Genomic DNA, 27592 nt, shown 5'->3' with positions numbered 1-27592 from the left:
ATATCCTTTTGCCTTTTTCTCCCCTGTCCTTTGCAATAATGATCAAGTTTCACCTCTTTTCCAGCGCCCATGGGTTGCATTTCTTTGTCTGTCTTTCCTGTTCTAGACTATGAGCCTCTGGAAGGCAGACTCACTTCTGTTCACTTTTCTATCCCTGTGCCATGTGCATGGTGCAGAGTGAGTGCCTGAGGAAGGTTCACGGGGATCTGGTTTCCGAATTCTGCTCTTCTGCCCAGCCCCCTTCCCAGCCCTGAATCCACCCCGTGCCTTCCTGAACCTCCTTCTCTGGCCGAGCGTCCCTTGCTTGCTCTGCTTCCTCTTCTGATTCTTCTTTTGCTTTGTCCCTAAACTCACTCCAGCATTCAGAAGGTCCCTTCTCTGGTACCTGTTTGCTTTCAGCCCTCAAGGGGCTGCAGGGGTAACTCCTTTCATTCCACATAACAGGGAGACAAATAGCCGCTGCTAAGAAGTGTCTACTGAAGGTGCTAAGTACTTTTAATAGCATGTCCTCTCCAAAATGTGGTGCCTGGGAAAAGATGTTTTCTTATGAGGGGACAGACCTTTAACAAAAAAAAAATGAGAGTTATGTATCCCAATTTGCTTCCTTATTTACACTGACTGCCAGGAAGCCCAGATTTAGATTTAGTTCAAGTGTATTAACTATCTTCACATCACATTTCTGGTAGAGTTATTTTCCTTCCTTCATTTGGATGTGTTCTGATTATTTTTCTGAACTTAAAAAACCCACTTAACTTGAAATGTTCATTTTATATTTTATTGTCATAAAAGGAGGAAATTACACTAAAAGAAAAATATAGGATATAACTATATTCTCATATGGGATTATACCATACATCCCCACCCCCCCCCCCAATTTATTTTAAATTGTAGTTTTATTGCAAGCTTTCTCGGATCCTTATTTCAAGAGTATGTTCAAAATTAAACTTTTCTCCTTTCTTCCTTTCCTTAGCTATTTTTCTTTTTCAGACAACAGGCTGAATTGGTTGAAACACGCCATTTAAGTGTGAAATATACTAGAGATCATTGACTCAACCACCATGTAGCACAAAGGAGAGGATTTGAGGGGAGGGGCTGGCGTGGATGGAGAGGGGACCAAAGGGAAGGCAGGGGATTTACTTATTGAGCGTTGAGTTTCCAGCCCCCTTACCCACAGGCTTCTCAAATCATGTGATTTCCATTTTATGAGTGAGGTCAAAGGCTCACAGTGTTTAAATGACTTGCCTAAGATCTCATTTCTTTCATTGGAGAAGTCCAACGAACTCACTGTCTCATGATCTCCCCTCGTTATCGTTTCCTAGTCTTCCTTTCCTCCTCTCTTCCTGATTTTAGGTAACAGCTCTGCTATCTGCTCACTCACCATTCCAGAAACTCAGGAGTCATTGGCATCCTCTCTCCTTCCCTGAAAAATGAAGCTAACTCTGCTCTTTGATGTCTTTACTCTGCTCTCCTACCTTTCCCATTGCTTACACTGAAGTCTGGGCTCAAATGGTTCTTGCTTAGGACCATGTGGCTCGTCTTCTTGCTCATCTCTCTTCTTTCAATGTCTCCTACTCCAATCTTCCCTGTATGTGGACATTTTGTGGTTGTGATATTTCTGAACAGCAGATCCAAACACACTCCTCTTTTGCCTTCAAGTAAAAGTCCCCGGCCAACCATCTCAGGATTCTCATGATTTGTGCCTCTTACATTCTTTGCAGTCTCCTCTCCCTTGCTCTTCCATATGCATCCTACGTACCAGCCACACTGATTGCTTTCTAGATTCTTGAATCGTCACCAGTTTTCATGCCTCCAAGCTCTGTTTGAATGTTTTGCTCTAGTGGGAATGTTTATCTCTTGCATGGTGAACGTCTCTCTTTCAAGACATAATTCAAGTTTCTACTCCTCTCTTCATTTTCCTTACTCCATTTTCAAAGGTGTTGAGCACAACCTCTTTCTACTACTCTGCCCTGTACATATTTATATGATATCATTTCCACACTGTGCCACAATTATTTCATTCTGTATTTGACTAGATTACTTGATTGTAACTTTCCTGACTTGACAAATTTTATTCTCATTGCATTCCTAGTGTCTAGTCCTCAGCATGTTTTTGATTAGTGTATGAATATTTTACTTCCTTAAAGCTAAAGGTTTATATTAATTGTAAGTATTTCATAACTAAAACAAAGTAGATAAAAGGCATGTATGTCAATGGGACAACTGCTCAGTTTATTATAAGAGCTGATGAATGGGACATGCTGTAGTTGATAACTGGAAGATGGCTTAGAATGGATATGCAAGTAGACTCAAGAAACATTCAGCCTTCTGCAATGATCATTGGATTTTCCTACCTTAGTAGCCATTGTTGAGTTTGAGAGGCCTTCCTACAAGTTCTGAATAAGAATAAGAAAAAGAATTAAAGTAACAGTAGGTTAAAATTCAATAATCAGTTTTATTCCAGGTAAAGCTGAATTGGAGAATGCAGCTTAGACCGCAGCTTAGACCTAATGACAAAACTGGGCTTCCTCCTTCAGTGCTCCCTTGGCTTTGGCTGATTTTTCCAGGCTTAGAGACCTGTGGCAACAGGAGCTGAGCTGGAGGTGGGAGGCTCACCGGCTGGGAAAGTAGCCTTGTTGGGCAGCCTAGGTTGAGAAGATGAAGCGGCCAGATGCAGATGGCAACCCTGCACCATATTGCCACAAAATGAAGGAATGATGTCACACTCTCAGGATCCCACCAGTCCTCGGGCAGAGTGTCTAAGGGGAAGTAACAGAATGCTCTCTTTAATAGCCCCCGAAAAGGTTAGTTTCTATTTAACGCACCAAAGCAGGAGCACTAGAAGAGAGAGGGGCTGGTTCTTCCCAGCAGGAGTCATATGACAAATCAGTCTCTTAAACTTGGAGTCCCAGGACCTCGGATATCTTGGTCCAAAGAAGTCCCCTTTTCGTGGATGGCGTCTGGTACCTCCTAAGTATAAAATGGTATGACTCTTGTCTGCTTTCTTTTACCTAACATTTATCATTTTATTAGGATGATGGGTACATCAATAAATGCTCCTGACATGAAAGACATCCGTGTTAATATCATCAAAGCTTAATGTAAAGGAAGCATCAATTCGACACTCAGGAGTGAGTGCTCTGATGGGAAGTATAATCACTTGGGGATTACTATGGATTATAAAGGAGTTTCCTCCTGCAATTTATGGAGGGCTCTGGACCATGCCGTCTCAGCCCAGATCAATCTGTAATTGCACATTTTGGTGATGGTAAAGGGCAGTGACCTGAAAGCACCTAACACTTCTGTTGCAAGTCCAGAGTGGCGTGTGCTGTGAATTCCACATCTCTTGGACCTTTCTGACCTCCCTTCCAGCCCTCGGAGTTTATGGTCCAAATACGCCTCCAATGATACTAACCTCAGAAAAATCCTTTGCTGGGTTCTGACCCATATTTTATTAATTCATAGTTACATTTATTTAGTTCTGGCTAAATGTATTTCTGGTCTATGGGTTTTCACTCTTTTCCATTGCTAAATGTGCTCCTTTGAAGTGTGATGTGTTTAATTTGGTCAGTTCCATAACTTATATAATGATAAGGAAGGAAAAAAAATGATAGAGAAAGTCATGGTCAGGAAGCAACAGTGTAAAATGAATAGATCATATTTTTACCTGGTGGGGCTGATTTTCTAGATGACTGGAGATGGTCTTAGAAGGATCATTCCTTACTGATGCTCACAGCCTATGGTGGCCTGGCAATGGTCAAGAGTCCCCTAGGCCTGGGCTTCTCAAATTTTACGGTAAATCGGGTATCATGTGATACCTGATTCTGCATGTCTGGGATCAGGCTTAAGAGCCTGCATTTGTAACAAGCTTGCAGGTGATGCTGATGACTGAGCAGCAGGAACTTCAATTACCAAATCAAAACACCAGCTCCCCATTCATCATAATTAATTTTATTCCACAGCATGTTTAGGGGAATGTTATTCTCAGGAAGATGTTTAGGATTAAAATAATTAAAAAAAATCCTGGAAAGTCCACACATTATGTATCTCTTCTTTTCATTAAATATATATCTGTTTGGCAAAAAATGTTAGACTCTTTTGTACAAAAACAAAGCCAAAAAAAAAAAAAAAAAAAAACCAAAACAAAACAAAAAACGAAACCAAAAAAACAAACCAAAAAAACCCCCCAAACCAACAACCCGGAACCCTTGCAAATCGTCTATACCTGTAATAATTACAATGATGTAAATGTGGATGCCTGACAGCTTGACCATCTTGTGAAACCTGTTGCAGCAGAACCCCCGGGAAAAGGACCACCAAACCCTTAGACAGCAGCTGCCTACCACGAAGGCGTTCAGTAGATTAGAGATGGAGCATGCCGACTGATTTCACCATCTGCGCCTTCAGCTAAGGGGCTGGAAGGGTGCGTGGCGATGAAGAAGGCAGGTCGGGGCTGGGGCCGGAGAGGAAGCCTAAGACTAGCTGGGGGCGAGACAGGTGGTCCCAGGCACAGGGCAGATGTGAAGTGGGCATGGGACCTGCGGACTGTGTCGGGGAGACCCCGCGCGGGCGAGAACTAGGTTGAGGCTGCCGCTGCTGCTCTTGGAACCAGAGAGGAACAGGGCAGGCGAAGACAGGGATGGGGGAGGGAGGAGATCTGGAAGCAGATTTCAGTTCACATAGAACTGATGGTGGAAGCAGACCCGAGAGAGAAGGGGAACGAGGAGGTCGTGTTTGGTCTTCTCTAAAGTAGCGAGACTGTTTCTTCCAGACACAGGCCCTGGGGCACGCCCCGGGGACAGGCTGCAGGTTTGGGGGCAGTCCGGTGCTGCTGGCTTCCACACTCCAGGAGGGGAGGGCTTGCTGCCGGCATTAGGATGGAGGGGCCCTTTGGCTCTCTTAGCGGCGGTGGGCTTTGCTCTTCTCTCACCTTAGACTGCAGCAACGGGAGGCGACCTAAAGCAATGGAGTCTAGAAACAGAATCAGGGCGGTGAGCAAGGTGCCGGGGAGGGGCAGGAGAATGCGGGGGCTAGAGGCCAGGCCAGAGGAAGTGCTGACCCCCAGCTTTCCTCTACCACAAGGGGATTCCAAGGCGTGGGTGTCTTTTCATTCTTCTCTCTTGTTAGCTAGGTTTTCCAGTTTCGGAGGGGGTGCTTCTGGGCCCGGCACTTCAGTTACAGTCATAGACGAAGTCATAGTTGCTGGGCTCCTTGGGGATGGGTGGAGGTGCATCGGGGATCTGAATGTTTTCCAGGTCTAGGAGGCGGAGCTTAATTTCCATGCTGAGCAGGGTGTCCAAGTCATTCCGCGTCAGGTCACTCATCATGTCTTTCCCCAGCAGCGCGTTCAGCCCGTCCGTCCAGATACAGTACTGGTGGGAAAGGAGGTGACAATGAGAACTACCGATGACAATTACAAGAGGAATCACAACAGCTAACATTTACTGATTACCCAACGTGGGCTAGGCTCTGTGCTAAGTGCTTTGCCTACATCATCATTTAATATTCACAGCCTCTCTGTAAAGGTGACACTTCTGTTAGCATCTCTGTTTTCCAGATGAGGGAACTGAGGCAATGAGACGTTAACCCACCTGATAGTACATGGAGTGGGTAGGATTTGAACTCATGCAATCTGCCTCCAGTGCCTGCACTCTTTTGTGCAAATAATGCCCCTCTAGGTGACAGCAGGAGGATCTGAGTTCTCCATGCTTGTGCAACATAATATCTCTAACATCCCACCAGTGAGTGTATGACATTAAGGTATTGGTAGAATAACTCCCAGCACCCCTGGACTCAACATCAGGTCAAGCTTGCTTCTGTCCTGACTCCAAGCTTGGTCCTTGGTCTAGCAGCTAATCTCTGCCTATCCGACCAGATTCCTAGTGCTCACAATGACAACCCAATCCCACCCTGGAGCCAATGGTAGCCAATGGCATTTCTCAGCAAAAGGTCTAGGAAATAGCCACGTGCAGCCCAATGTCTGGTGGGGAAAATGGATAAAATTATTGGGTGATCTTAATAGAAGGTGACTCGGCTGCCTGTCTGGGAACCTATTCCACCTGGGTCTCCAGTTTCCAGGGTTTTTCTCCTCCAGGTCTCTGGAGCCCGATCCCTGGGGACATCACCGGCTTTCAAAAGCACTCCATAGTACCCACCTAAGAATTTGGTTCTTCCCCTCTCGTTAAAATTAATCTTGCCCTTTGCCTCTCCAGTAGATGATGAACTCCTTGAGGAAACGAACTGTGCTCTGTTTATCTGAGGACCTGCCTTGCTCTTGTCAGCTTCCTTCCCAGAGACTGAAGCCCTGCCCTGCCCTGGTGTCAGAGCCATGATACCTGGTGGAAGAACTAGCCTCTGCTGCCAGCATCTCAGAAACCTTGCCGGATGCTGTGCTTTGCTCACCTTTTAGGAGGTTCTAATTCTATACAGGACTTCCTTGATAGCAATTTCTCTACTCTTCCTGTCACACTGGACTTCCTTCTAGAATGTGCTCTAGATTCCCTCCTCTCCTGCTCTCCCTGGGTCAAGCTGCAATTCCAGACCCTACTTAGCTTGTCTTTTGCACCATGGTTACCTGGGCTACGGTCCAGAATATGACAGCAGATCTCAACATAAAGTACTACAAGACTGCAAGCACTATACAGATCTCAAGTCATAGTGATGTGATAGAAATTTACCATGATGCCCATCGGTGGCACCACTTTTTAAGCCGAGGAGGTATACCATGGGTGTATTATGAGACCTATGTCTGAGTGGTACAGTCCTGAACTGTAGAACTTTGGTTCTGCCTGGGCTATGTGATCTCAGCCAAAGCGTTTTAATTCCTCTAAACATCAGTTGAGTGCTAAGGGATTTCTGGAACTATGAGTGTCCTCATGAGTACCTTAGATAGATTCTGAAAACATCTAACACATTCATTTCCTCATAAATAACCTTGATAAAAGGGGATACCTAGGTCCTACCCTGCATATCCTGATCTTGTAGATCTTGGGTCGGGCAATTTTATTTAGAAAAGCTTCCGGCTAATTCTGATGTACCTCCGGGCATGGGCACCACTGAACTCCAGGCCCTTTAAGGCCCCTTCCAGCTCCGACACTGTTTGATTGTAAATCCCTAAGTGCTAGGGATTACTGCTCTTTGTACACAGCCTTCTCAGTCCTGGCTAGCTTCCTAGTACAGATTAATTTAACCCACAGGAACACTTCCGTGGTGCTTTTCTTTTGAGAAGCAGCAAGCACAGAAAATTTTATTAAAAAGTACATCAACCAATAAATAAAAATTCTGTAGTACTGAATCTGAGTGGGAAATATCAATATGAACATATGATGTATTTTGTCTTAAAAAAAAGCATAGCGTCAAGCTCTGTACAAAAAGGTCTAATTATAATGGCCAACCAAGTAGTCATAGGTACACCTGATGTCTAGATTCTGGTTGCTTACTACCAAAAGGAGCCAAAGCTCCAGAGAGAAAAGGCAGGGAATGTATGAGATAAACCTGGAATATCTTGTTGTGCCAGAATGCCTGAAAGTTGTCAAAGACATTCGTCTATAGGACTCAGAAGCCAACCAGAAGGGGTTCTTGCTTCTTTAGATGGGTTAATTTGGACACTGATAATGACAATAACTACACCCTATTGAAACACAAATATGTTTAAATCCATAACTTCATAATGATAAACACCAAAAAAAAAAAAACCCCTCATTGGTCTCCTATGGAAGATGCTCATTACTTTGTAAAGCAGTAAAGGGAATCAAATGTTTATCCTGCTTAGCATATATACACCGTATAACCTCAGGGTAACCAAATAATTGGTAAGTCCAGTTTCTCTTTATGTAACTATCCCATTAACAAATGAAGAAGGAATAACAGACTTGGAATATCAACCTTTTCCAAAGTCTAATGGATCCAAGGATCTAGGCAATAGTCATTAATGGCTGTAAACATCCCCATAAGAGGGACAACTGGACATCGTGGAAGAATATGATACCACTGCTGCTTAAAGCTGAGCCTGAATGTGATTAATCGTCTAACTACCACTTAATCGGAAATGCAGGAGACAGATAAACTTGTGAAATGATAGTGCAGGCTGTGGTAAGCAGAGTAATACCCTCCTTTTAAATAAGATCATGTCCTAATCCCTGGAACCTATGAGTCAGGTTACATGGCAAAGGGCGTTAAGATTGCTAACCATCTGACCTTAACATAGGGATCTTAACTGGGATAATCTAGGTGGTCCCAATGTGGTCCAAATGGTGGTCACAAAGGTCCTTAAAAGTGGGAGAGGAAAAGAGAATAGGAGTGAGAGAGAGAAGTGGCAGAGAGCGGGAGACTGGGGTGTGGAAGAGGAGGTCAGAGGATGCGGCATGAGGACTCAACCTGCCATTACTGTAGATGGATGGAGGTGAGGAATGAGCCAAGGGATGCAGGTGACCTCAAGAAGTGGGAAGGGTGAGGAGATGGATTATCTCCGGTCCAGAAAGGAGTTCAGCTCTGCTAATACATTAAATTTAGCCCAGAAAGACCTGCATCCAACTTCTGATCTCCAGAATTGTGAAATAATAAATTTGTGTTGTTTGAAGCCTCTAAATTTGTGGTCATTTGTTACAGGAGCCACAGGAAACTAATACACAGAATTAAAATCAGCAAAATCTAGACTATTTGCAATGCTACCAAATAGATGAGATTTTTCTTTTTTTTTAATTCTTACTTTTCATTGAAGTGTAGTTGATTTACAATGTTAGTTGTATACAGTTAGTTGTATATACAATGTTAGTTGTATACAATGTATACAGCAAAGCAATTCAGTTATACATATATATACATACATGTACATTTTTTTTCAGTTTCTTTTCCACTATGGCTCATTACAAGAAATTGAATATAGTTCCCTGTGCTATACAGTAGGTGCTTGTTATTTATCTACTAAATTGCAAGAAAAAAAGGGCACATGCACATGTTCATGAGAAGGAAAGAGAGACCAGGAGGAACCCATGGATTCGAGGAAACTAAAGAAACATGTGAACCAATTGCTATATATGGATCTTATTTGGATTGTGATTTGAACAAAGTATAAAAGAAAAAAAAGTACGGAACTGAGAGAGCTGGAGAAATCTGAAAATTTCATATTGTGATATTAAAACATTATAAAATTGAGTGTGATAATGGTATTGTAGTTATGTTTCAAAGTGGACTCTTTATTACTTAGAGATGCACAGGGGAATATTTACAAATGAAATGAAAACTGTTGAATACAGCTCCCTGTGCACTACAGTAGGGCCTTTTGTTCATCTATTCTGTATATAGCAGTTTGTATCTGCTAATCCCAAACTCCAAATTTATCCCTCCCCACTCCCTCCCCCCCACCCCATAACCATAAGTTTGTTTTCTATGTGAAAGCAAACTTGTTTTTCTGTTTCTGTTTTGTAAATAAGTTTATTTGTGTCCTTTTTTTAAGATTCCAGTATACCAGAAACTGACACAACATTGTAAATCAACTGTACTTTAATTAAAAGAAAACCCAGCAACAACAAAAATGATGACAGCTGGATGTGCTCCAGAATAATCTGGGGGTGTAGCTGCTGGGTGTGGGTGAGAGTACAAGTGACACCCCACTGGCCGTGAGCTGATTGCTGAAGCTGGGTGATGGGCACTGGCAGGAAGTCGTGAGTCCAGGTCCTGCTTTTTCCTTCCAAGCTACACAGCGCCAGGGCCAAGGAGGCGGCGCTTCTGGAGCAAGACCACCATGGTTTAACTCCCAGCTCTGTCACTTACTACTTACTACTGCTTTGATCTTGGACGAGTTTCTTAACCTCTCTGGGTCCCATTTCCCTTTTTTATAAAATGGGAATAACATTAGTTGAGATTTTTTATAGTTATACAGTGAGGATTAAGTGAGGTGAAGTACATAAAAGCATTGCATGGTGCCTGGGACAGGGTCTTGCAGTTATAATTACTATTATATTTTCTATCGCTGAGGTCTTCAATCTTGGGCGGCCTCTCTCTCCTCCTTTGATAAATGAGGATATCTGTAATAGAACTTTCCATTGTATGGGGTGATTATGCAAATAATATGAGGTAATAGGTCTGGGAGTGGTCTGAAGAAATGAAAAATGGTGGCAGATATGAATAAAAATTTGGCAGTCCTAGAACATTTATCCTTATCTGAAATTAATGTATACTGGGAAAAACAGCCTTGCATAGGTTTAAACAGCATTCACAGTCCTACTATTTTAGGTAGTTTCCTATACACCTGTATATATCTTGAATACGGTGGCCTGTGTACAACTGAAATTTTATTTAAAAAGAGAAAACAGTAGGACACAGTATCTATTGTCAGGAAGATGAAGACAAAGTCATCCCCTTCTGTGAATTAAATGTCAAATAACACAGAATTATATTTAAGCACCATTCTAAATGCAGGATTTGCATCTAATCTTTCTTCTCTCTTTGGGATGTACAATTTTATTCAAAAGCTTCAAACCAGTGAAAACCAAATACAGAATAACTTCTAAACGAGCTAAGTCTCCTAGGGGAAACGAGGAACAAAATTCAAATTCTATTAAAATGTTCCTTCCTCTCTAAAAGCTTTTATGCAACCACATGCATGACAAAAATTTGAATGGTATCATCTAAAAAAAGAGTTTCAAGCATGATGGTGGGTTCTAGTTTACAAGAAAGTTAAATCAACCATAGTTGCTACTTCATCAGACAAATGCATTTTCCTAGATTTATGCTAAATATCTTAAATATAGCTGACAGCATACTTCAAGAAGTGAAACAAATTATACATATAACAAGATGTCAAAAGGGAATAAAAGCATCTCAAAAATAAAATTCCAACAGCAGAGACAGCCCTAAGCCTCTTAAAATAACTTAAAGAAACATGGTAGAAAACCTACTTCATCAAATGTTTTAAAGAATAGAAACAAGTTTATTATGGGAAAATTCTGACCCAAAACTAAATATTCAATGAAAACCAAAGCTATAATGAGGGCTGATACTTCCTCTGGGTTAATAATTATGCCCTTCCTGAGGATGAAGCATTTGTATATTCTTTTCTTTTACCACGAATTCTTGATCAAGCTAGTAAGAAGTTGAACCTGTTATAACTTGGCAGTTTTTCTAGAGGTTTCTATCCTATTGCAAGTCAACAAGATGTTCCTTTGTTCATGATTTTTCTCAGGTAAGCTTTTTTAAAAATGAAATTTCTTTCTTTCCAATATTTTGTACTGGCTTGCTTTTTTTTTAGAGAAAATAATGGCATTTTCTCATAAATGAACCCCACTGAGACCCTTACCTCATGCTTGTCAGGAGCTATGAAGTTCAGCTGACAGTTTGAGTCATACAAGATCGAGAAAGCAAGTTCAAGCACCTCCTACAAGAGATTAGAGAAAACACCACGTTGAGGAAGATTGGCACATTTGTTGTGCAGTTACAGATGGCTGCAGGTTGAACCTGGAACAGTGCCTCCAATGTGTCCAGACAAGAGGCGCAGCGGCGAGGCCGACGGGAGGAAGGAGCATGCTTTTCAAGGTTCACATCACATTCCTTTCTCTCTGTTCTGCATGAACCATCTCATTTCATTCTCAGGACTGTGCATGTAGCAAGTGTTCAGAGAGGCAAGAAGCTCAGAGAGGTTAAGTGAGTTGTCCAAGGCCACACAGCCCCAAAGCTGTGCTACCCTCCTGGAAGAGATACTGAAAAACAGTAAACTCTTTCCCAATCGGCAGAATTATGAGCCGCACTGCCTTCTGTCACTGCCAAACAGACAGATGTCCGTAGGGGTATAAACTTCCTAAAACACAGAATTTATGCAAGAGATAATGAGGCTCTGGATGAACCCATTATCTGTAGGTAACATGCCTATCCTTTGAGCTTTGAACGACTATAGAGCAAAGGATACATAAAACATAGATTTTATCCTGTAGTAGCTGCAGATATAAAGGAGAGCATGGGCCCAAGTGTCAGAATACCTGGGTTCATTCGTTGGTGAGTGTCTATTGAGTACAGACTGTGAGCCAGACCCAAAGGACCAAGGACTAAGTGACACTGTCACTTCCTTGTAGCTGAATGACCTTGGCTGAGACACTCAGTGTCATGTCTAATATGCATGTTAAAATATGCTTCTCAAATTGTATGCACTGTGTAATATTGGGTACAATGCTTATTCCATTGGTCTAAGCAGGCAGCAGGGTACAACCTTTGGAAGACAGAGTCATTGCAGATCTCAGCACCCTAACACTTCCTAATTTGGAGGAAGCAGCCAAGTGAGTCCACATCGGCGCTCTGGGTCACTGTAACGCACATGTGCCAGCCTGTCTTCCTGCTCTGTGTCTGTATCAGGCACTGCCGGTGACTGCTCCTTTCCCTCGTGCTGTGATCCGGGGCTGCACCCTCAGCAACCACCCACAAGGCATTTTCTTAGGGGTCAGATCACTCCACATCATTCTCTACCTCAACATCTGTCAGAGGATTTGCCTTTGGCTAGTAACTCACAGCAAGAATGCCCCAGAAGACAGAAGGCAGGAAGATGATGAGGTCAGTCTCCCAATTTCAGAATTTCAGATGAGTTATTTAAAGAATTCTTCCAAAGTTAACCCCGAAGGCTCCACATTTGCTGGATGCCTCTTATGACACAACCAGCTATCAGGCTACTTGTGGCTCTTGCGGAGTCTGTCTGTGTCTGGCTCGCCTCTGGCTGTCTGTCCCCTCTTGAAGAGAAAGTAGCTCTTGTTCTGAGCCCAGACCTCCCAGCATCTCACACGCCTATGGCGTCCTTGCCTCACCAGAAATAGAAACAAGTGAAGGAAAGAATGCCCGATTCTGCAAAACTACCCCCTGTTCATTTTTCATTTTTTCTTCCTTAGGATTCCATGCAAGCCTGCCCAGTGAAGATCAATAATTTTAAAAAAGAGTTCACCAAAACAAACAAGAACAATTTTCCCATAAGTCTGACATCTCTTTTGGGTCTTTTAGTTTATAATGAAAATGGTCATGGGCCCTAGCAGTGGTTACATAATTGGTGTCATCCTTTTAAAACAGTCAGTAAGGCAATCCATATCAAGAACCAGGGATGCCACGCCTGGGGTTACTCTAAAAAAAAATTCAAAAGGAAGCAAAAGCTGTATATTGTTATTATCTGTAAGAACATAATATGAGAAATTAAATGAGTGAAATAAACGTCCACCCTTCTTTGGGTAAACCACTAAAAAAATCACAAATTAGCAACCCAAATTAATGCATGCAGTCAGACATTCAATATACTTAAAAAATCTGGTCTTCAGTGAAAAAAGCAGGAGAAATGAACATTATATATATATACTGATCACAAATATGAACAATGTCCACCTGTGGATGAAGACTGAAAGTGAACATGTGAAATGAAAATGATTATATTAAGGTGCTGGGATCACAGGTGATTATTTTCTTATTTCAAAAAACTAAAAACTTTTTTTCCAACAAAATGTTAAGCCCTAATCTCATAAATTCATTAAAATTTTTCTTCGTTGGGAAATATTGATATAAATGATGATTTATTTACTAATCTTACTGTCATTCACTAGGAAAACTCTCTGACTCATACTTGAGAGACTGGAGAGAAAAGGGCTTTGCTTTTGGGTACACAGTCAGCACATCACAGGGGCACGAGGTGACCTTTGGAGGGCAATAGGAAGGTGAAACTGACAACAGGTTTCTGGCTGACGCTGGACCATGACGGCCACTTTGCTTGGGGCAGGCACGTGGCTAGCCATCCCCTTGCTCACAACAGCAGGTGTGAACACCATCAGAGTGCAGACGCGGCCTCCTGACTACGGGCTGAAGTCACTCGAGACCAGAGTGTCAGTGTGGTTGTCCTTTGTGACACTTTCTCTTCCCCAGGGCATGGAGAAGGAAGAAAAAGGAGGGGGGCTGAGAGCTTTGGGCTTTGCCTTTCTAAGGCGTATACCAATAAAGACGTGAATGAGCAGAGCTGTCATGACCTAGATTCCTGATAAATACAGGCAGGAAATGGGAAATTCGTGAGAATGTCAATCCCCACTTTAATTTCGCCAAAGCTGCCTGGGAGGGGCTGGAGGAATTAATTCTCTGCCCCGCATGCCTGCGTTAAATATTAAAGGCTGCTATCACGTATAATGAGTTTTATTGACTTCCCTGGCTGGCTGTCATTGGGGCATTGGTGGAGGTCAGCTCTCCAGCACTTCGAGCAGGCAGGCGGCAAAGTTGGGGCGATGGCCCCTCTTGGGCTAACACTCCAGAAGCGGCCACCTGTCCAAACTGTCTGTGAGGGAGAGAGGTGCCAGGAGGTGGTGGAGCAATCAGCTGTGGATCTGGGGCAGCGTCCCCCTCGGGGGTCCCTGTCACACACCACAGTGTTCTCAGACGTCTGATGCTCTGGGCTCTGCTACTTACTGCGTAAGGTCTTTCGTTCCCCCTGGATTTGATTCAGTGAAAAATCATGTCCAAGAGCCATTTATTTCTATCCTCTGTTCCACCAATTCACATCTCCCACCTCCCTATGTGGAGGAAGGCCTGGATAAGTGAATTCTGGGGTGAGAGGAAACAAGAGGAACTGATCCCTTGACCTCTGACTCCATATTCAACCCTCTGGCCTTGGGACCAGCAACAGGCATGCTGGGTCGGGGGATGCTCAGAGAAATTCTAGGCATGATAGTGTCTTGGTCTGGGGATTGCCATCTTCCAGGGGTCAAATGATGGGCTGACTGAATAGAAGAGTAGAGTTTTATACACTGTATTTTCAGAATACAGCATTGGCTGCCATTCCTTGTATTGTTTTGGGCTGACTTGCCTCATTTGGCCATCTTGCCCAGCATTCACTTTAATTATGTTGGCTCTCCACCATCTATCCAGGTCACCTTGAGGGCTAAGCATTTTGATTAAAGATGCAGGATATGACTTGGCATGCATGTGAGCTAAATACAGCCAGAAGAAACAGTAGCTTTCATAGCGATAAAGCATTGCTGCTCATCTATATACGTGTGAGTTTGAGTTTCTATATTAGAAGGCAGTTATCAGTCACTCATGTAGTATACAATAAGAAAGGGTATAGCTTTCTACAAGCATCTATAATGTTCTGGTCCCAATCTATCTTAGCATTATCAGCCAATAGTTCTTCAACTCATTTTTGTGTCTCTGGTCCAGCAATTCAAAACTGAATTCAATGTCTCTCAATCAGAGGATGCTCTTTCATACGTCAGAAGGCCCCTGTACCTTTGCACATACTGTTTCTTCCTCCTAGAAAGTCTTCCCCTTGTTTGCTCACCTGGTTAGTTCCTTTTCAAACCCCAGCTCAGACACCATTTCCTCCACAAGCCTTCTCAAGTCTCCCAGGCTCTCCTTGTGTTTAAATTTACTGGGGCATAGACAACATTGGATTGTAACTGCGTATCGGTATGTAAGTCTGATATCTGCTAGACAGTAGGGCCAGGGGCGAGGTTGTATTTATCTTTGGATTCCTAGCAGCCGGCACAGGCCTGGTATAGAGAAGACACTCAATATGAGCATGAATGATAAATGAAGTAAATCTGAATAAAATGCTTTTTGGTTAAGACCAGGGCTTTCAAGCCGATGCTAGAACATTAGCTTCTAGTACAATCTGCTTCTCATTTCAGATACATAAATCATAGTGGAAAAACAAAAGCTGGACTCCGGACATGGTGAGATGAGAGCTTTTCTTATGTCAAATATATTCCCATGCCTTTCACTGAGATCTGGTCAAATCTTCCCTTGGGCGCTTACATATTAACTGTTTAACTATAAGCCCCAAATTAAGTGGGATAAGTACCAGGAATGCCCACTTCCAAACACACAACAACAACTTAGCTTTCTTTTGTAAACTGCAGAGTTTGTATTGAGAATTCTTAATCCCTAAAAGTTAAATTCTTCCAGTTGAATTTCCATTCACCCATGATAATTCTTTTCAAGTGTCAGAAATTTCCTAATCTCTCGGTGAAGAAGCCAGTACTTTTGGTCTCCACAGAAACTCTGTTGCATCAACTTCTGTTAAACACATCAGACCCTAGGCTCCAGGAGGACGGGGCCATGAATGCCCGCTCATCACTCTGTGCCCAGAGTTCATCTTACCAGGAGCTCCAATGCTGACTGGGTGAATGACTCTACAAACCAATGCCTCTGCCTCAAGGGAAAGGATCAGTCCCCTTCCTGTTTCTATTTCCAGGGCCTGAGACAGTGCCTGGCATGTACAATGTTGAATGAGTGAGAAATACTATCAGTTACCAACGTTTTGCAGTGACAAAGTATTTCCCTTAATGATGCTAATGTCTCAGTTTGCCCTGTTCAGTAATTAAGCTAATGGAGAGTCCTGTAGCACAAAATGTCAGAATTTATTCTCTGGCTGAAAAAACTCAAGAGCCAGCGACAGGCCTTGGTTGCTGCCCACTACCATGCACTGACAGACCCCCTATGGACACATTTTGATCAACTCTCCTTTTTAGCTGCAGGTCTCCCCTTTCCTATCCAGAAGTCCCAGAGGTAGGGAGGAGCAGATCTCCAGAGTACTGGAGAAGTGGTGTGGGTACGGGTGAGTTAAGGAAATAAATTATTAGCATTGTAGATTTCCTTTCTACCTTTTGATGTTTTGCCTGATGAACTACGTGTACTGACACTATTAACAAGACAAACAATTTTCATTTGTATACAAATGAAAAAGCCAGACTGGCAGAGATAGTACTGCCTCTCTCAACCCTCAAAGCAGCCTGGAAGAGCTGGAAGTGGATGGAATATCTGCGCCAGTGAATCCCAGGAAATAGCCTCAATTTTCAGCCTTATCTATGTGTTTATAGCAGTGTGTCCCATTTACTCATCTGTCCATCCATCCATCCACCCATCCATCCATCATCCATCCATCCTTCCGACCATCCACCCATCATCCATCCATTCTCCATCTATCCATCTCTGTCCATCATCCATCCATCCACCCATCATCCATCCATTATCCATCCATCTATCCATCTGTCTATCCGTCTAATTTTCTGTAAGTGTCATTACAATTTTTTAAAAAAGGGTTGGAAATGTCATTTACTCAGTTTGTTTTGTTGATGTCTTCTAAAGGGAGAGGATCTGATGCAGGAAAGTCAAGTTTACCCACACACATCATATGCTCAAATGAGGTCATTATCTTCACACCTGTTTTGATACTAGTATCTGGTGTGTCTTATTTCATTCTTCCCCTTGGTTAGTCAGGCTAGAACTCAATTTTATTTCTTTTTCAAGAACCAAGTTTTGGTTTTGTTGATTTTCTCTACTGTTTTCCTGTTTTCAGTTCCACTGATCACTAATATTTATTATTTCTTTTCTTCTGCTTGCTGAAGGCTTAAATTGCTCTTCTTTCTCTAGTTTCCTAAGGTGGGAACTTCATCGATTTTAGATCTTTCCTCTTTTCTAACATGTGCATTTAATGTTATAAATTTCCTTTTAAGCACTGCTTTCACCACAACCCACACAGTTCGATAGAAGTTGTATTTTCATTCTAGTTACTTTAAAACATTTTGTAATTTCTCTTTAGCCTTCTTCTTTGAACTGTGGGTTATTTAGGAGTGTTTTCTTAAATTTCCAAACACTTGGGGGGGGACTTTCCAGCTATCTTTCTGTTATTGATTTCTGGTTATTTCCATTGTGAACTGAGAACATACTTGGTGTGACTGTTATTCTTTCAAATTTGTTAAGATATATTTTATGGTCCAGAATGTGGTCTATCTTGGTCAAAGTTTCTTGTGAACTTGAGAAAAATGTGTATTCTCCTTGTCGTTGGGTGGATTTTCTATTAATGTTAATTAGATCAAGTCGATTGATGGTGCTGCTCTGCTCATCAACAGTCTTATTGATTTTCTGCCCACTTGATCATTCAGTTACTGACAGAAGGGTACTGAAGTCTTCAGGATAATAAAGGATTTGTGAATTTCTCCTTTCAATTCTATCATTTTGCCTCATGTATTTTGATATCTTTGTCCATCCCATTACTTTTACCTACCTTATTCTTTATATTTAAGTGGGTTTCTTGTAGAAAACATATAGTTGGTCTTGCTTTTTATCCATTCTGACAATCTCTGTCTTTTAATTGGGGTATTTAGACCACTGATATTTAAAATGACTATTTATATAGTTAGATTATATCTGCCATGCTTGTAACTCTTTTCATTTGTTCTTTATTTTTTATTTTCTCCTTTTTTTGGGCGGGGGGAGCCTTCTGTTTTGAGTATCTCAATTCCTCCCTCCTGTCCCTTGTGACTTTGCTATCATTCTTCTCATTTATCCATATGCTATAATCATCCAACACATCTTACTATTATTTTAACCAAAGAGTTATCTTTTAGATAACTCTAAATCTTTACATTGATTCAAGTTTCTGACCTATGTAATTTTCATTCTGGTTGAAGAACTTCCTTTAATATTTCTTGCAGAGTAGGTCCATTCACAATGAGTGCCTTTGGTTTTTGTTTATCAGAGAAAGTCTTTATTTCTCCTTCACTTTTGAAAGATAATTCCACTGGATATGGAATTTTTTTTTTTTCTCAACACTAAATATTTCACTCTACTTTCTTTTCACTTTCATGGCTTCTGTTGAAAAATCCACTTTAATTTTTATCCTTGTTCTTTTGTAGGTAAGCTGTTTTTCTCCTTCTGGTTTAAGATTCTTGTCTTTGGTTTTCTGTAGTAGGAATATGATAATTTGGTAGGGGGTATTTATTCTGCTTGGTATCTTATAAGCTTCCTGGATCTGTGGTTTGATACCTATCTTTAATTTTGGAAAGCTCTTGGTCTTTACTGCTTAACTATTCCTTCTGTTCCATTCTCTTTCTTCTAGTATTTTAATTTCACATGTTATAATTTATGCAATTGTCCCTCAGTTATTTGACATTTTGAGTTTTTTTTTTTTTTTCTTCTTGGCATTTCAGTTTAGGAAGTTTCTATTGACTCATCTTCAAGCTCACTAATCCCTTCCTCAGCCATGTCAAGTCTACTAAAGAGCCCATTAAAAGCATTCTTTACTTCACTTCTATTACAGTGTTTTATTTATAGCCTTTCCTCTTGATTCATTTCTTGAATTTCCACCTCTCTGCTTACATTACCCATCTGTTCTTTCATGTTGTATACTTTTTCCATTAGAGCCTATAACCCTTATAATCATAGTTAATTTAAATTCTCTGTCTGATAATGCCAACATTTGTGTCATATTGGAATCTAGTTCTGATGACTGCTTTCCTTTTTCAGGCTGTTTTTCATTGTTTTTTGGCATGCTTGTAACTTTTTGTTGATATCCAGACATGTTGTATCAGGGAACAGGAAGTGAGATACACAGACCTTTAGACTGGTGATTTATGTTAATCTGGCAAGGAGTTGGGGGTAGGTTTAATCTTTGCTATACCTCTAAGTGCCAGAGACTTCAGATTTCTCTAGTGACCCTATTTTTGTCTCCTCTACTAACTATGAGCTTCCCTAAGTACTCCTCCTCCAAGAGAGTTTGTGCCTTCCAGATCTTTCAGCTATAATCTAGTGCTATTATTTTGGTGTCTAGTTGGTGTGGTGGTAGGATATGGATGATGTATAGCACTCTATAATTTTCCAGTTAAATCTCCATTTGTAGAGGTCTTATGTCTTGTGGCTATCACCTTCTCAAGTGTATCTCTAGTAGTCTAGCTTTTCCAGTGGTATGGCTACAGAGTTTCCTATTGATTTCCTTCAGGTTCTGACTGCTGTTGAGCATGTCCCCCTACTCCCAACCCTGCAGCTGAAATAAGAAGTCCAAAAAGGGATGCAATGGGAGAGATTCCTTTCCCCTAGCTGGGAAAAAGGTCTGGAGAACAGGACCTTCCCATGGAGAAGGCTCTGTCATATTCCATGATTACTCACCTCTTTCTCCTGCCTGAGGCGTGATGGGGGTGGGCTGTAGAGGGCGGGGGACTGCTATCAGATCTTTACTGAGAGAATCTGCTAGGGTTAGTGGAAGTAAAGTCTATGAAAGTATGTTCAATGCTGCAACCCCCAAGAGTTTCTCACTCTCATACTAGCAATTCATCAGATTTGTCATCTAAATGATCTTACAGTTTATGGCTCCAGCAGATTCTGCTTCAGGTGAGCAGATATGGCTATGACTCTCTGGAGATACCTGACTCTCCAGATTCTGCAACCTCAGTTCTCTTGGGAATTCCAAGAAAATTGTTGATTTTCACTTTATTCGATTTCTTCTTGCTGTAAGGATGGGAGTGAAACTCCCAGGCTCTTTATGAGTTAGGGCTGAAACCACAAGTTCCTTCACACGTGTTTTACATAATTTTCTGTCCCTACTCAGAGTGCTGAGTCCTGGTAGGTTGCTCTGCTGCCATCTACACCCCTCCTGGCCTTCGTTACAGACTCCTGTTGCTGCCAGTGTCCCCACATCATGTCCTGCTCAGCTCCAAGTGTTCTATAAGCACGGGGCCCTCGGCTGCAGCTGTGCGAGGCCAGTGCTCCCCAAGATTGTACTCTGCATACCGGGTGGTCTTGACGGCAGGCAGCCCCCCAGGAGGCAAACCATGAAGGCTGGGGACTTGCTGCTGTAGTTAGGGACGCTATTCTGGAATCTGATGAGCTGTAGAATCTCTGTTTCCCCACATCACGGAGAAGAAAGACGACCTACCGACTCTAAGGCGTGCCCTTGTGTCACTCAGTGCATTATGTGATAGTGCTGGGGACAGGCTTGACAAGGAAGGAATTCATATGGACTCGAGGTGGCTTATACTTACGTAACTAAAGAAGCAGAGATCTTTTTATCAGTCTCCTTGGCTGTGTCCTTTCCCTTCTTCTTCCTTAACAGTACTTTTGTTTCTCCTTAACCATAGATAAGGTCATCCTACGCAGACCTGGAGAAACCTTTGCCTTGTAATGTTTGCAATTACAGAGCAGGGATTATTCACTTTAACCCTGGTTGATAAACAGGACGTGTATGATGTTCTTACTCCTCTTAGACACTGACACTGGACAGTAAAGAAGCAACTTGCAGATCTTTGTGATATTTTTGGCTCCAAGGTGTCTGAAACATCCTAATCAACTGGGTTAATTTTGTTCATGAATGGATATGTATCAGAAGATGCTAAGAGGTCATAAAAAATTGGTTTCCGACGGCCCCTTCAAGGGCAAATAAATACCTCTAAACCGGGGGCAAAGGACATTCCTCCATCCTTTCAGATAACGCCACCTCCTCCACCCTCTCTTATGGAATGTGGTGTCATGGTGAACATTAGTTGGTAAACTAGCAGGGGGTGGTGACAAATATTGCCGTGTGAAGAGTATTTAAGCAATACACGCCTTTGGGGAAATTTTCTCCTTTAAGCTGGGTTTGAACTGTTTCACAACACTTCCCATGATGCTGAAGAACTTCAGGCCTTTAAAAGTTTTCTAAGGTTTTTTGAGTCATCTGGTCTCTTTCCCAGACTTCACTGAGACCTCAGGGGGTTAGTAAGAAGGAGAAAATGAAAGGGACTAGGGCGAAAATGGAAAAGGGAGAATATGAACATAAATGGGAGACTCAGAGGATGGATAGAGATGAGTGGAGAAGGTTCTAGAGAGGACTGGTGACAACAGGGAGAGGGCATTTCCTCCGACTGGATGTAGGAAGGGAATAAGAGAATGGAGGAGCTGCTGGGGATTCAACAAGTGATCCGGGAGAGAAAGAGTAAGACTAAGAGATCTAGACGGAATCAGGAAAGGAAAACGAAGAGCTGAGTAAGAGCTGAGTAACTCGAGTGCATACACGCACGTGCGCATGTGCACACACACAAGCACACTTACATGCACACGCAGCGACCAAAGAAGGGCTGGGCCCCCTGCAGCCACTCACTGCATCGTGCAGGCAGAACCATTTGCAATAATTTGGAAATCATACCTTGTTTTGTTTAAGGGCACCTTTCTCTTTCATATGAGGGCAGTCCTTTCCCGTCACCACAGCTTTGATATCTGCCACCGGCACTGCAATTAGTAAGAGAAAATGAAAGTAATTACATCGTGTGACAGCTTACAAGTCAATACGGAGCAGGACTAAGTATCGAGTCTGCTGGCATGGCTGCCGCTCCCAGGAATTACTGCAGGAAGAGAAAAGAGGTGAAAAGAGGGAGAGAGGTCAGGCAGTGTCCAGGGCTAGAAACTTAAATCTGTTCTTATATTCCAGCAAAAAGCATCCTTAGGGAGAAAAATCTGTGTTCATAAGCAGAATGTGGTTTACTAAAACAAGTACCTAAAAAAGAAAGACCCAAATCAACAGCAACAAAACCCCATCATAGTTGTGTTCGACGTGATGGTGTTAGAAGCAGCAGTAATAACAACAGTAACCGTGGTCCTGCTACAGAGGCTATGGAAGACTTCTGTGCGCCAGGACCAACGCCAAGTGCCTCATATGGATCGTACCTCTTGTACAGTATCTACTTCTCTTTGGTTTCTGAGTTTTGGATAATGAGGGGAAGTAACCCTATCACAAAACAATTTATCTGAACCTAAACAATCCTGAACTCCCACGCTCCAAATTCCCGTCCTCTACTATCTCATGAATTCTCACAACAATTCTGTGAGACAAGTTTTATTATTCCTGTTTTACATACTACGAAACTAAACTCAGTTAAATAAAGGGAACATTCCTTTCTGAGAGGGAAGGGGTAGCCGGTATTTGTCGTGGAAATCCTGAGAATAATGCAGTTAGATAAAATGATGTTCTCTCTTGTCTTACTCAGGACTTGGGGGAAGATAAAAGGAGTGGAACAGTTTGTGCATTTAAAGTTTTGTACAGATCGTCTGAGGGAGAGAAGGCAGTAGGATGGTATGGAACCTTAATTTTAAAAACTGCGAAGTCATCTGTCCCTTTCCAGTGTCTAATCTTTCAGTCCCACAAGGGACTGTGAATCTAGGGGCTCATTCAGGATCTGCAAAAGCTTTAAGTCATCAATTCCTTAGACCCCTCTCTGCAATGATGAAGATAATGAGAGATTTCATAATTAAATTTCATCTACTTCTATTGTGGCATTGGGTTGTGAGGGTGATAGATGAAGGTGAAATTATAAAATATATAGAATATCAAAATGATAAACAGGAAGGCCTTTTAAAAGCTAACATTTTCCAGGTACTGTAAAGTTGTTAAGAACTTTGTCCAGGTCTCTGACACCTCTAGAGCTCTCTCAAACCCTGGAGGGGAGTGGGGCTGTGATGAACTCGTCCAGGAATCTCTGCAGGGATCCCCTGCTATCTATCCCACCATGTCTGCTCCTTCACCTTGCAGTCTGGATTCTAGATCCCTTTGGTAGACATGACTTGCACTCCCTGACACCTGCCTTTCCCCTCTAGGCATATGGAAGACGACACTTCCCAGCGTCTTTGCAGTTAAGTGGGGCCACGTGATTAGCTCTGGTCAAGGAAGTGTGAGAGGAAGTGGCGTGGCTCTTCTTGGCTGAGGCAGTGAAAAGTCCACACCCACCAGCCTCCCTTCTCCAGCTGCAGGAACTGAACGAGTCTGTCCCGATGGCGCAGCTCTGGGAGGGCAAAGCAGCCAGTGGCCTGTGTCCCTGAGTCGCTGTGTGGAGCGTCCTTTGAAAATCCATGTCAGTTATGTACAGTGAGGCGTGAGAAGGAAACTCTCGTTGTCCTGAGCCACTGAGATTTGGGGGGCTGTTTGTTTCTGCGGCATAATGTAGCAATGCCACCTCTCCCGAGTGGCCTAACCCTTGACCTTGGACTCCTTTCCTCCTCCGCCTGGCCACTTTAGTTTGGCATCTTCCTGTAGACGGTCCTTGTGATTCCTGAGCCTATCTCTGACTGCAGCCACTGACTACAATTCTCTTCTAATCCATTTTCATAACCAACGATCAGCTCTGGACTTGTGATGTAGTTAACATACCAACTCCAAATACCTTCCCAAGCCTCAGATGGAGTTTGAGTCACAAGCACCTTGTAGAAAGTCATCATTGTATGATATATGACATGGTCAACGAACTAGAGAAAGTGTCTACGATCTATAAATAGTAAGCTACCCCTTGGCTTTGAAAACCCATCCCGTGGAGCAGGACAAGAGTAACACTAAAGTCCGTCGTGGGGGCAGTCTTCAGAATCTCTAGTGAGAAGGCTTCAGGGGAGACAAGGCACTCTTCCTCCGTACTTGTGGAAGTACATACATATTTTATATGCATTGGCCCCTGTCAAGGAGACAAGCTGCTATATTACTCACAGGATTATGGCTAAAAGGAAAACATAAAATTCTAAAAATACAGTGTGGCTTTTAAAGGTTGCTCTTTGCATAGTTTGTCTCTAGATGCACTGGAAGATTAGGCACCAGAAGGGCTAAAACGTCTCCCTCCCTACACCCTTCAGACTCACGTCTCTTGAGTCTATACTCTAAGGAGGCAGCAGAGGGCCCTTGATTACTTCAAAGCAGGGCTAGTGTTTCCATCAATTTTTGGGGAGGCGAGCAGCATAAAGAAGTGGGGTCCGGAGATTTGGGAACCAGGAGGGTCACTACTGGGCCCTCCCCTCCCCCTCCACCACTCTAACTCCTTGGGGTCTGGCCTCATTTCCTTCAATGCTTTTCTTCAGTTTGAGCTGGATTGAGACAATCCAGTTTAACACTCCCATTTTATAGATGAGAAGACTGAGGCCTAAAGAGAAGAACTAAATCATGCAATGTCACATAGCTAGTGAAGGACAGAGCTGGGACAGCTGTTCCTTCTTCTGTTCCATGGTCCCTTGCTAGTCACGACCTTTCCCTTTGTTTGGAAGGTGTCAGCACCTCAAATCATGCAGAAGACAGCCTTTGATGTGGTTATCACTTCAGATATGTTCAGAAAACTCTTTGATTGCTAATATCTGTGAAAGTCACTTTAACTGTATTTTAAAATAAAAATACCATTGAAAAAGTAAATGTGGCCACCATGATAAAAACTGTGCTAGGTTCACCCCTGGGAGCCAAATTGAGGCAGGAATCACCCCAGGAAGTTGCAAGTAAGCCACAAGCACTTGCTTTTTACATAGCTCTGTCGTAGAAACTCCAGTGGGCAGAGATACAGAGGACGGACAGGTTGGTCCCAGTAGAAGTTCATTAAAGACTCTGGTCTCTAACTCGGCAGCCTGGAGTGGTGGGAATCACAGAGCCTGGGTCTGAATTCTAGACGCACTTCCTGGCTATAACACTTTGGGCTTAAGGTCTTAGAGCCTAAGCTGCTTCGCCCGCTAAGTGGAACTATAACATCCTTTACCTCATTGTGTTGCTCCAAGAATTAACTCAATGCTGGAGCCAAGACCATTGCTGGCTTTGAACCTAAGAAGTCCGGAGTAGTGGGGAAAAATCTGGGCTGCAGAGTTAGATGGCTGCATTCAGATCTTTGCTCTACTATTAACTAGACATGCAAGTTACTTAATGCTTCTGTACCTCAGTTTCCTAATCTGCAAAACAAAAGCCATGATACCTACCTATTCAGGTTGTCAGGAGGATAATTTATGAAGAGGTCTTAGCACAGTGCCTGGCATAGAGTAAGCACTCAAAAATGCTATTTGCAATTATTCTCATTATCAATAATCAAAGCTAATGCTCTCTGCGGATTGAGGGACCTGAGTCACTCCCCATGCTTCAGTGACCCAAATCGCCCACTTTGTGCCGTTGCGGCCGCTCCTCTCATCAGCTGTAACAGGCTTAATCGCCTTGTGTGCGGGAGTGAGCCCTCTCCTCCCGGGCCCTTTGATGTGGGAGTGAAGAGCGCTGGCCTAGATTCTTTCAAAAGGGAGGCACTGAGGGGCCCGGGGCACTGCCGGAAAGCGATGGAGTCTGGGGTTTAGTGGGGGCGAGCAGAGCCTGTAAGCCTGGTGGGGGGAATGTGGGGCGAAGGGAGGTAAGGACGTGTGGGTTTTCAAGGGCCGTGTTTCCTGCCAAACCAGAGGAATATGAGAAGAGAGATTTCCTAAACCTTTAGGCACAAAGACAGCTAAGGAGAGGCCCTCCATGTCCACTCACACTCTCTGTAGGATTCAATTATACTATTTGATTCATCAATACCTCAATATTCAGCCCTAAGTAACTTAAGGGATGGAAGACAATTTTCCCGTTGGTCTTGAGAGAGGCCAATCATACATGGCAAGAGCAATAGAACTTGCAATTAATTAAAGGAACATCTCATTTTTCTAGTGGAATGAGGTTTTTGACTTTTAAAGGCTCCAACAGGATGGACTGTTTTGCTCCAGGCAGAATGCAGAATTGGAATTAAATGCAAACCAGGTGGCTGGCCTGAAGCTGCAAACTTCAGCTTCCTAGGCTGGGCTTTCTCATCTCAAGCAAAGAATAGCTTCATTTGACTGCATCACATGAATATACCGCCTCCCTGGCACACACGTGCGTACAGATATAATCTCCTCAAAACACACACACACCCTCCCACATGAGCACACCTGCACAGGTACACATTCTTAGTTTATCTTGCAATGGAGAAACTCTTTATGGAGCAGCTCTTCTGAGCTCCAAATTACTGGATTTCAAAGGATGCCAAGGAAAGAAGTGGACAAGAGTTTCAGAGCCGCTGTTGGAAGGGACTCTCTTAACCCTTTCCCAGAACTAACATCACTCTGTGGCCACAACCCAAAGCTGTTTGTAGATTTGCAGCTCTGGCCTTGCTCTTCTGCAACCACCCTGGGAAGCTGGCTATCCCTGGCTATCCCTGGCATCAGCACTCTGCTTTCTAGCTCTTGGGGGTGTGGGCCTTGGTGGGCCTAGGGGGGCATGAGCTTGCGGGCAAGCTCGGAACCTCCCCACTCCCAGCAAGCCACGGTGCTGTCCTCGCCTTGACTTTCTCCAGGGGCAGAGCTACCAATTTCCCCAGCACCAGGACCAGCTAGAATGAGAGGGCTGCATTTAAACCTGCAATCAATGCCAGTCAAGTGCCTGTCTGTGGGTTGAGAGGTGGAATTATCCCCATGAATATGGGGATAAATAATACATCTGGTGAGTGGGAGAGCCAATTCACTGCACCGCGCAGGGAAGGAAGAACCCCACTGCGGGTTTTCTTTTTTCCTGCCAAGACCCCTTTCCTTATTTGCTGGTCAGGTTAAGAACAAGGAGATGGGAGACTTTGTATAGAGCTTTGGTTGCTGTGGCCAACAGTAACCTCTAACTTTTTATTTTACCCCCTGAGAGCAGAGATTCCAAATTGCTGGCCGCTGGACAGGTCTGAGTTCAAGAGGGAGATTTCACCCGGTGAGGTTTTTTACCAGTTAGTAGCAAATAGAGGAAAATGAAGACACTGCTGTGAGTTTTTCATACAGCTAATTTAATTTAGCAGGAGAGACTGTCCTTTATTCCAAGATTAGGCCTTTCTTGTCTTTCTTTTTGTGTGTGTGTGATCAAGAGCCCTTTCTAAAATGAAAGGAGTGTGATATTAAATTTTAGATTTTCTTTTGTAATAGCCTTTTTTAGTTTTTGGCCTAAATTATAAGTTGGCAACCCATTATCAGTTCATTCTTTTTGTTCTTTTAAAGTTTTTACTTATTGGTAAAAGCCAAATTTGGGGATTAGCTCTTCTGAACTCCAAATTATTGGATTTCAAAGGATGAAGAGTTTACG

General features: G+C 42.9%; 1 protein-coding gene across 10 annotated transcripts in view; it reads right to left on the bottom strand.

Moving 5' to 3' along the window:
• Positions 1 to 3932: 3932 nt before the first annotated feature.
• Positions 3933 to 27592, bottom strand: part of ELMO1 (engulfment and cell motility 1) — a 490805-nt gene continuing 467145 nt past the window's right edge. For 9 of the 10 annotated variants that reach the window (XM_031455196.2, XM_031455188.2, XM_064487439.1 and 6 more), the window contains 3 exons: positions 21896 to 21978; positions 11294 to 11371; positions 3933 to 5369 (listed from right to left, as the gene is read on the bottom strand). In XM_031455196.2, the coding sequence (XP_031311056.1) occupies positions 5169 to 5369; positions 11294 to 11371; positions 21896 to 21978 (362 nt within the window). In that variant the 3' untranslated portion in view covers positions 3933 to 5168. The remainder of the gene's footprint in view (positions 5370 to 11293; positions 11372 to 21895; positions 21979 to 27592) is intronic. The other variant, XM_031455189.2, reaches the window with a different exon arrangement.

Source organism: Camelus dromedarius, chromosome 7, assembly GCF_036321535.1.
Source record: "Camelus dromedarius isolate mCamDro1 chromosome 7, mCamDro1.pat, whole genome shotgun sequence".
In the NCBI taxonomy this organism is placed as follows: Eukaryota; Metazoa; Chordata; class Mammalia; order Artiodactyla; family Camelidae; genus Camelus; species Camelus dromedarius.
Note: the sequence above shows the minus strand (reverse complement) of the source record. Positions and strands in the feature narration are given on the sequence as shown.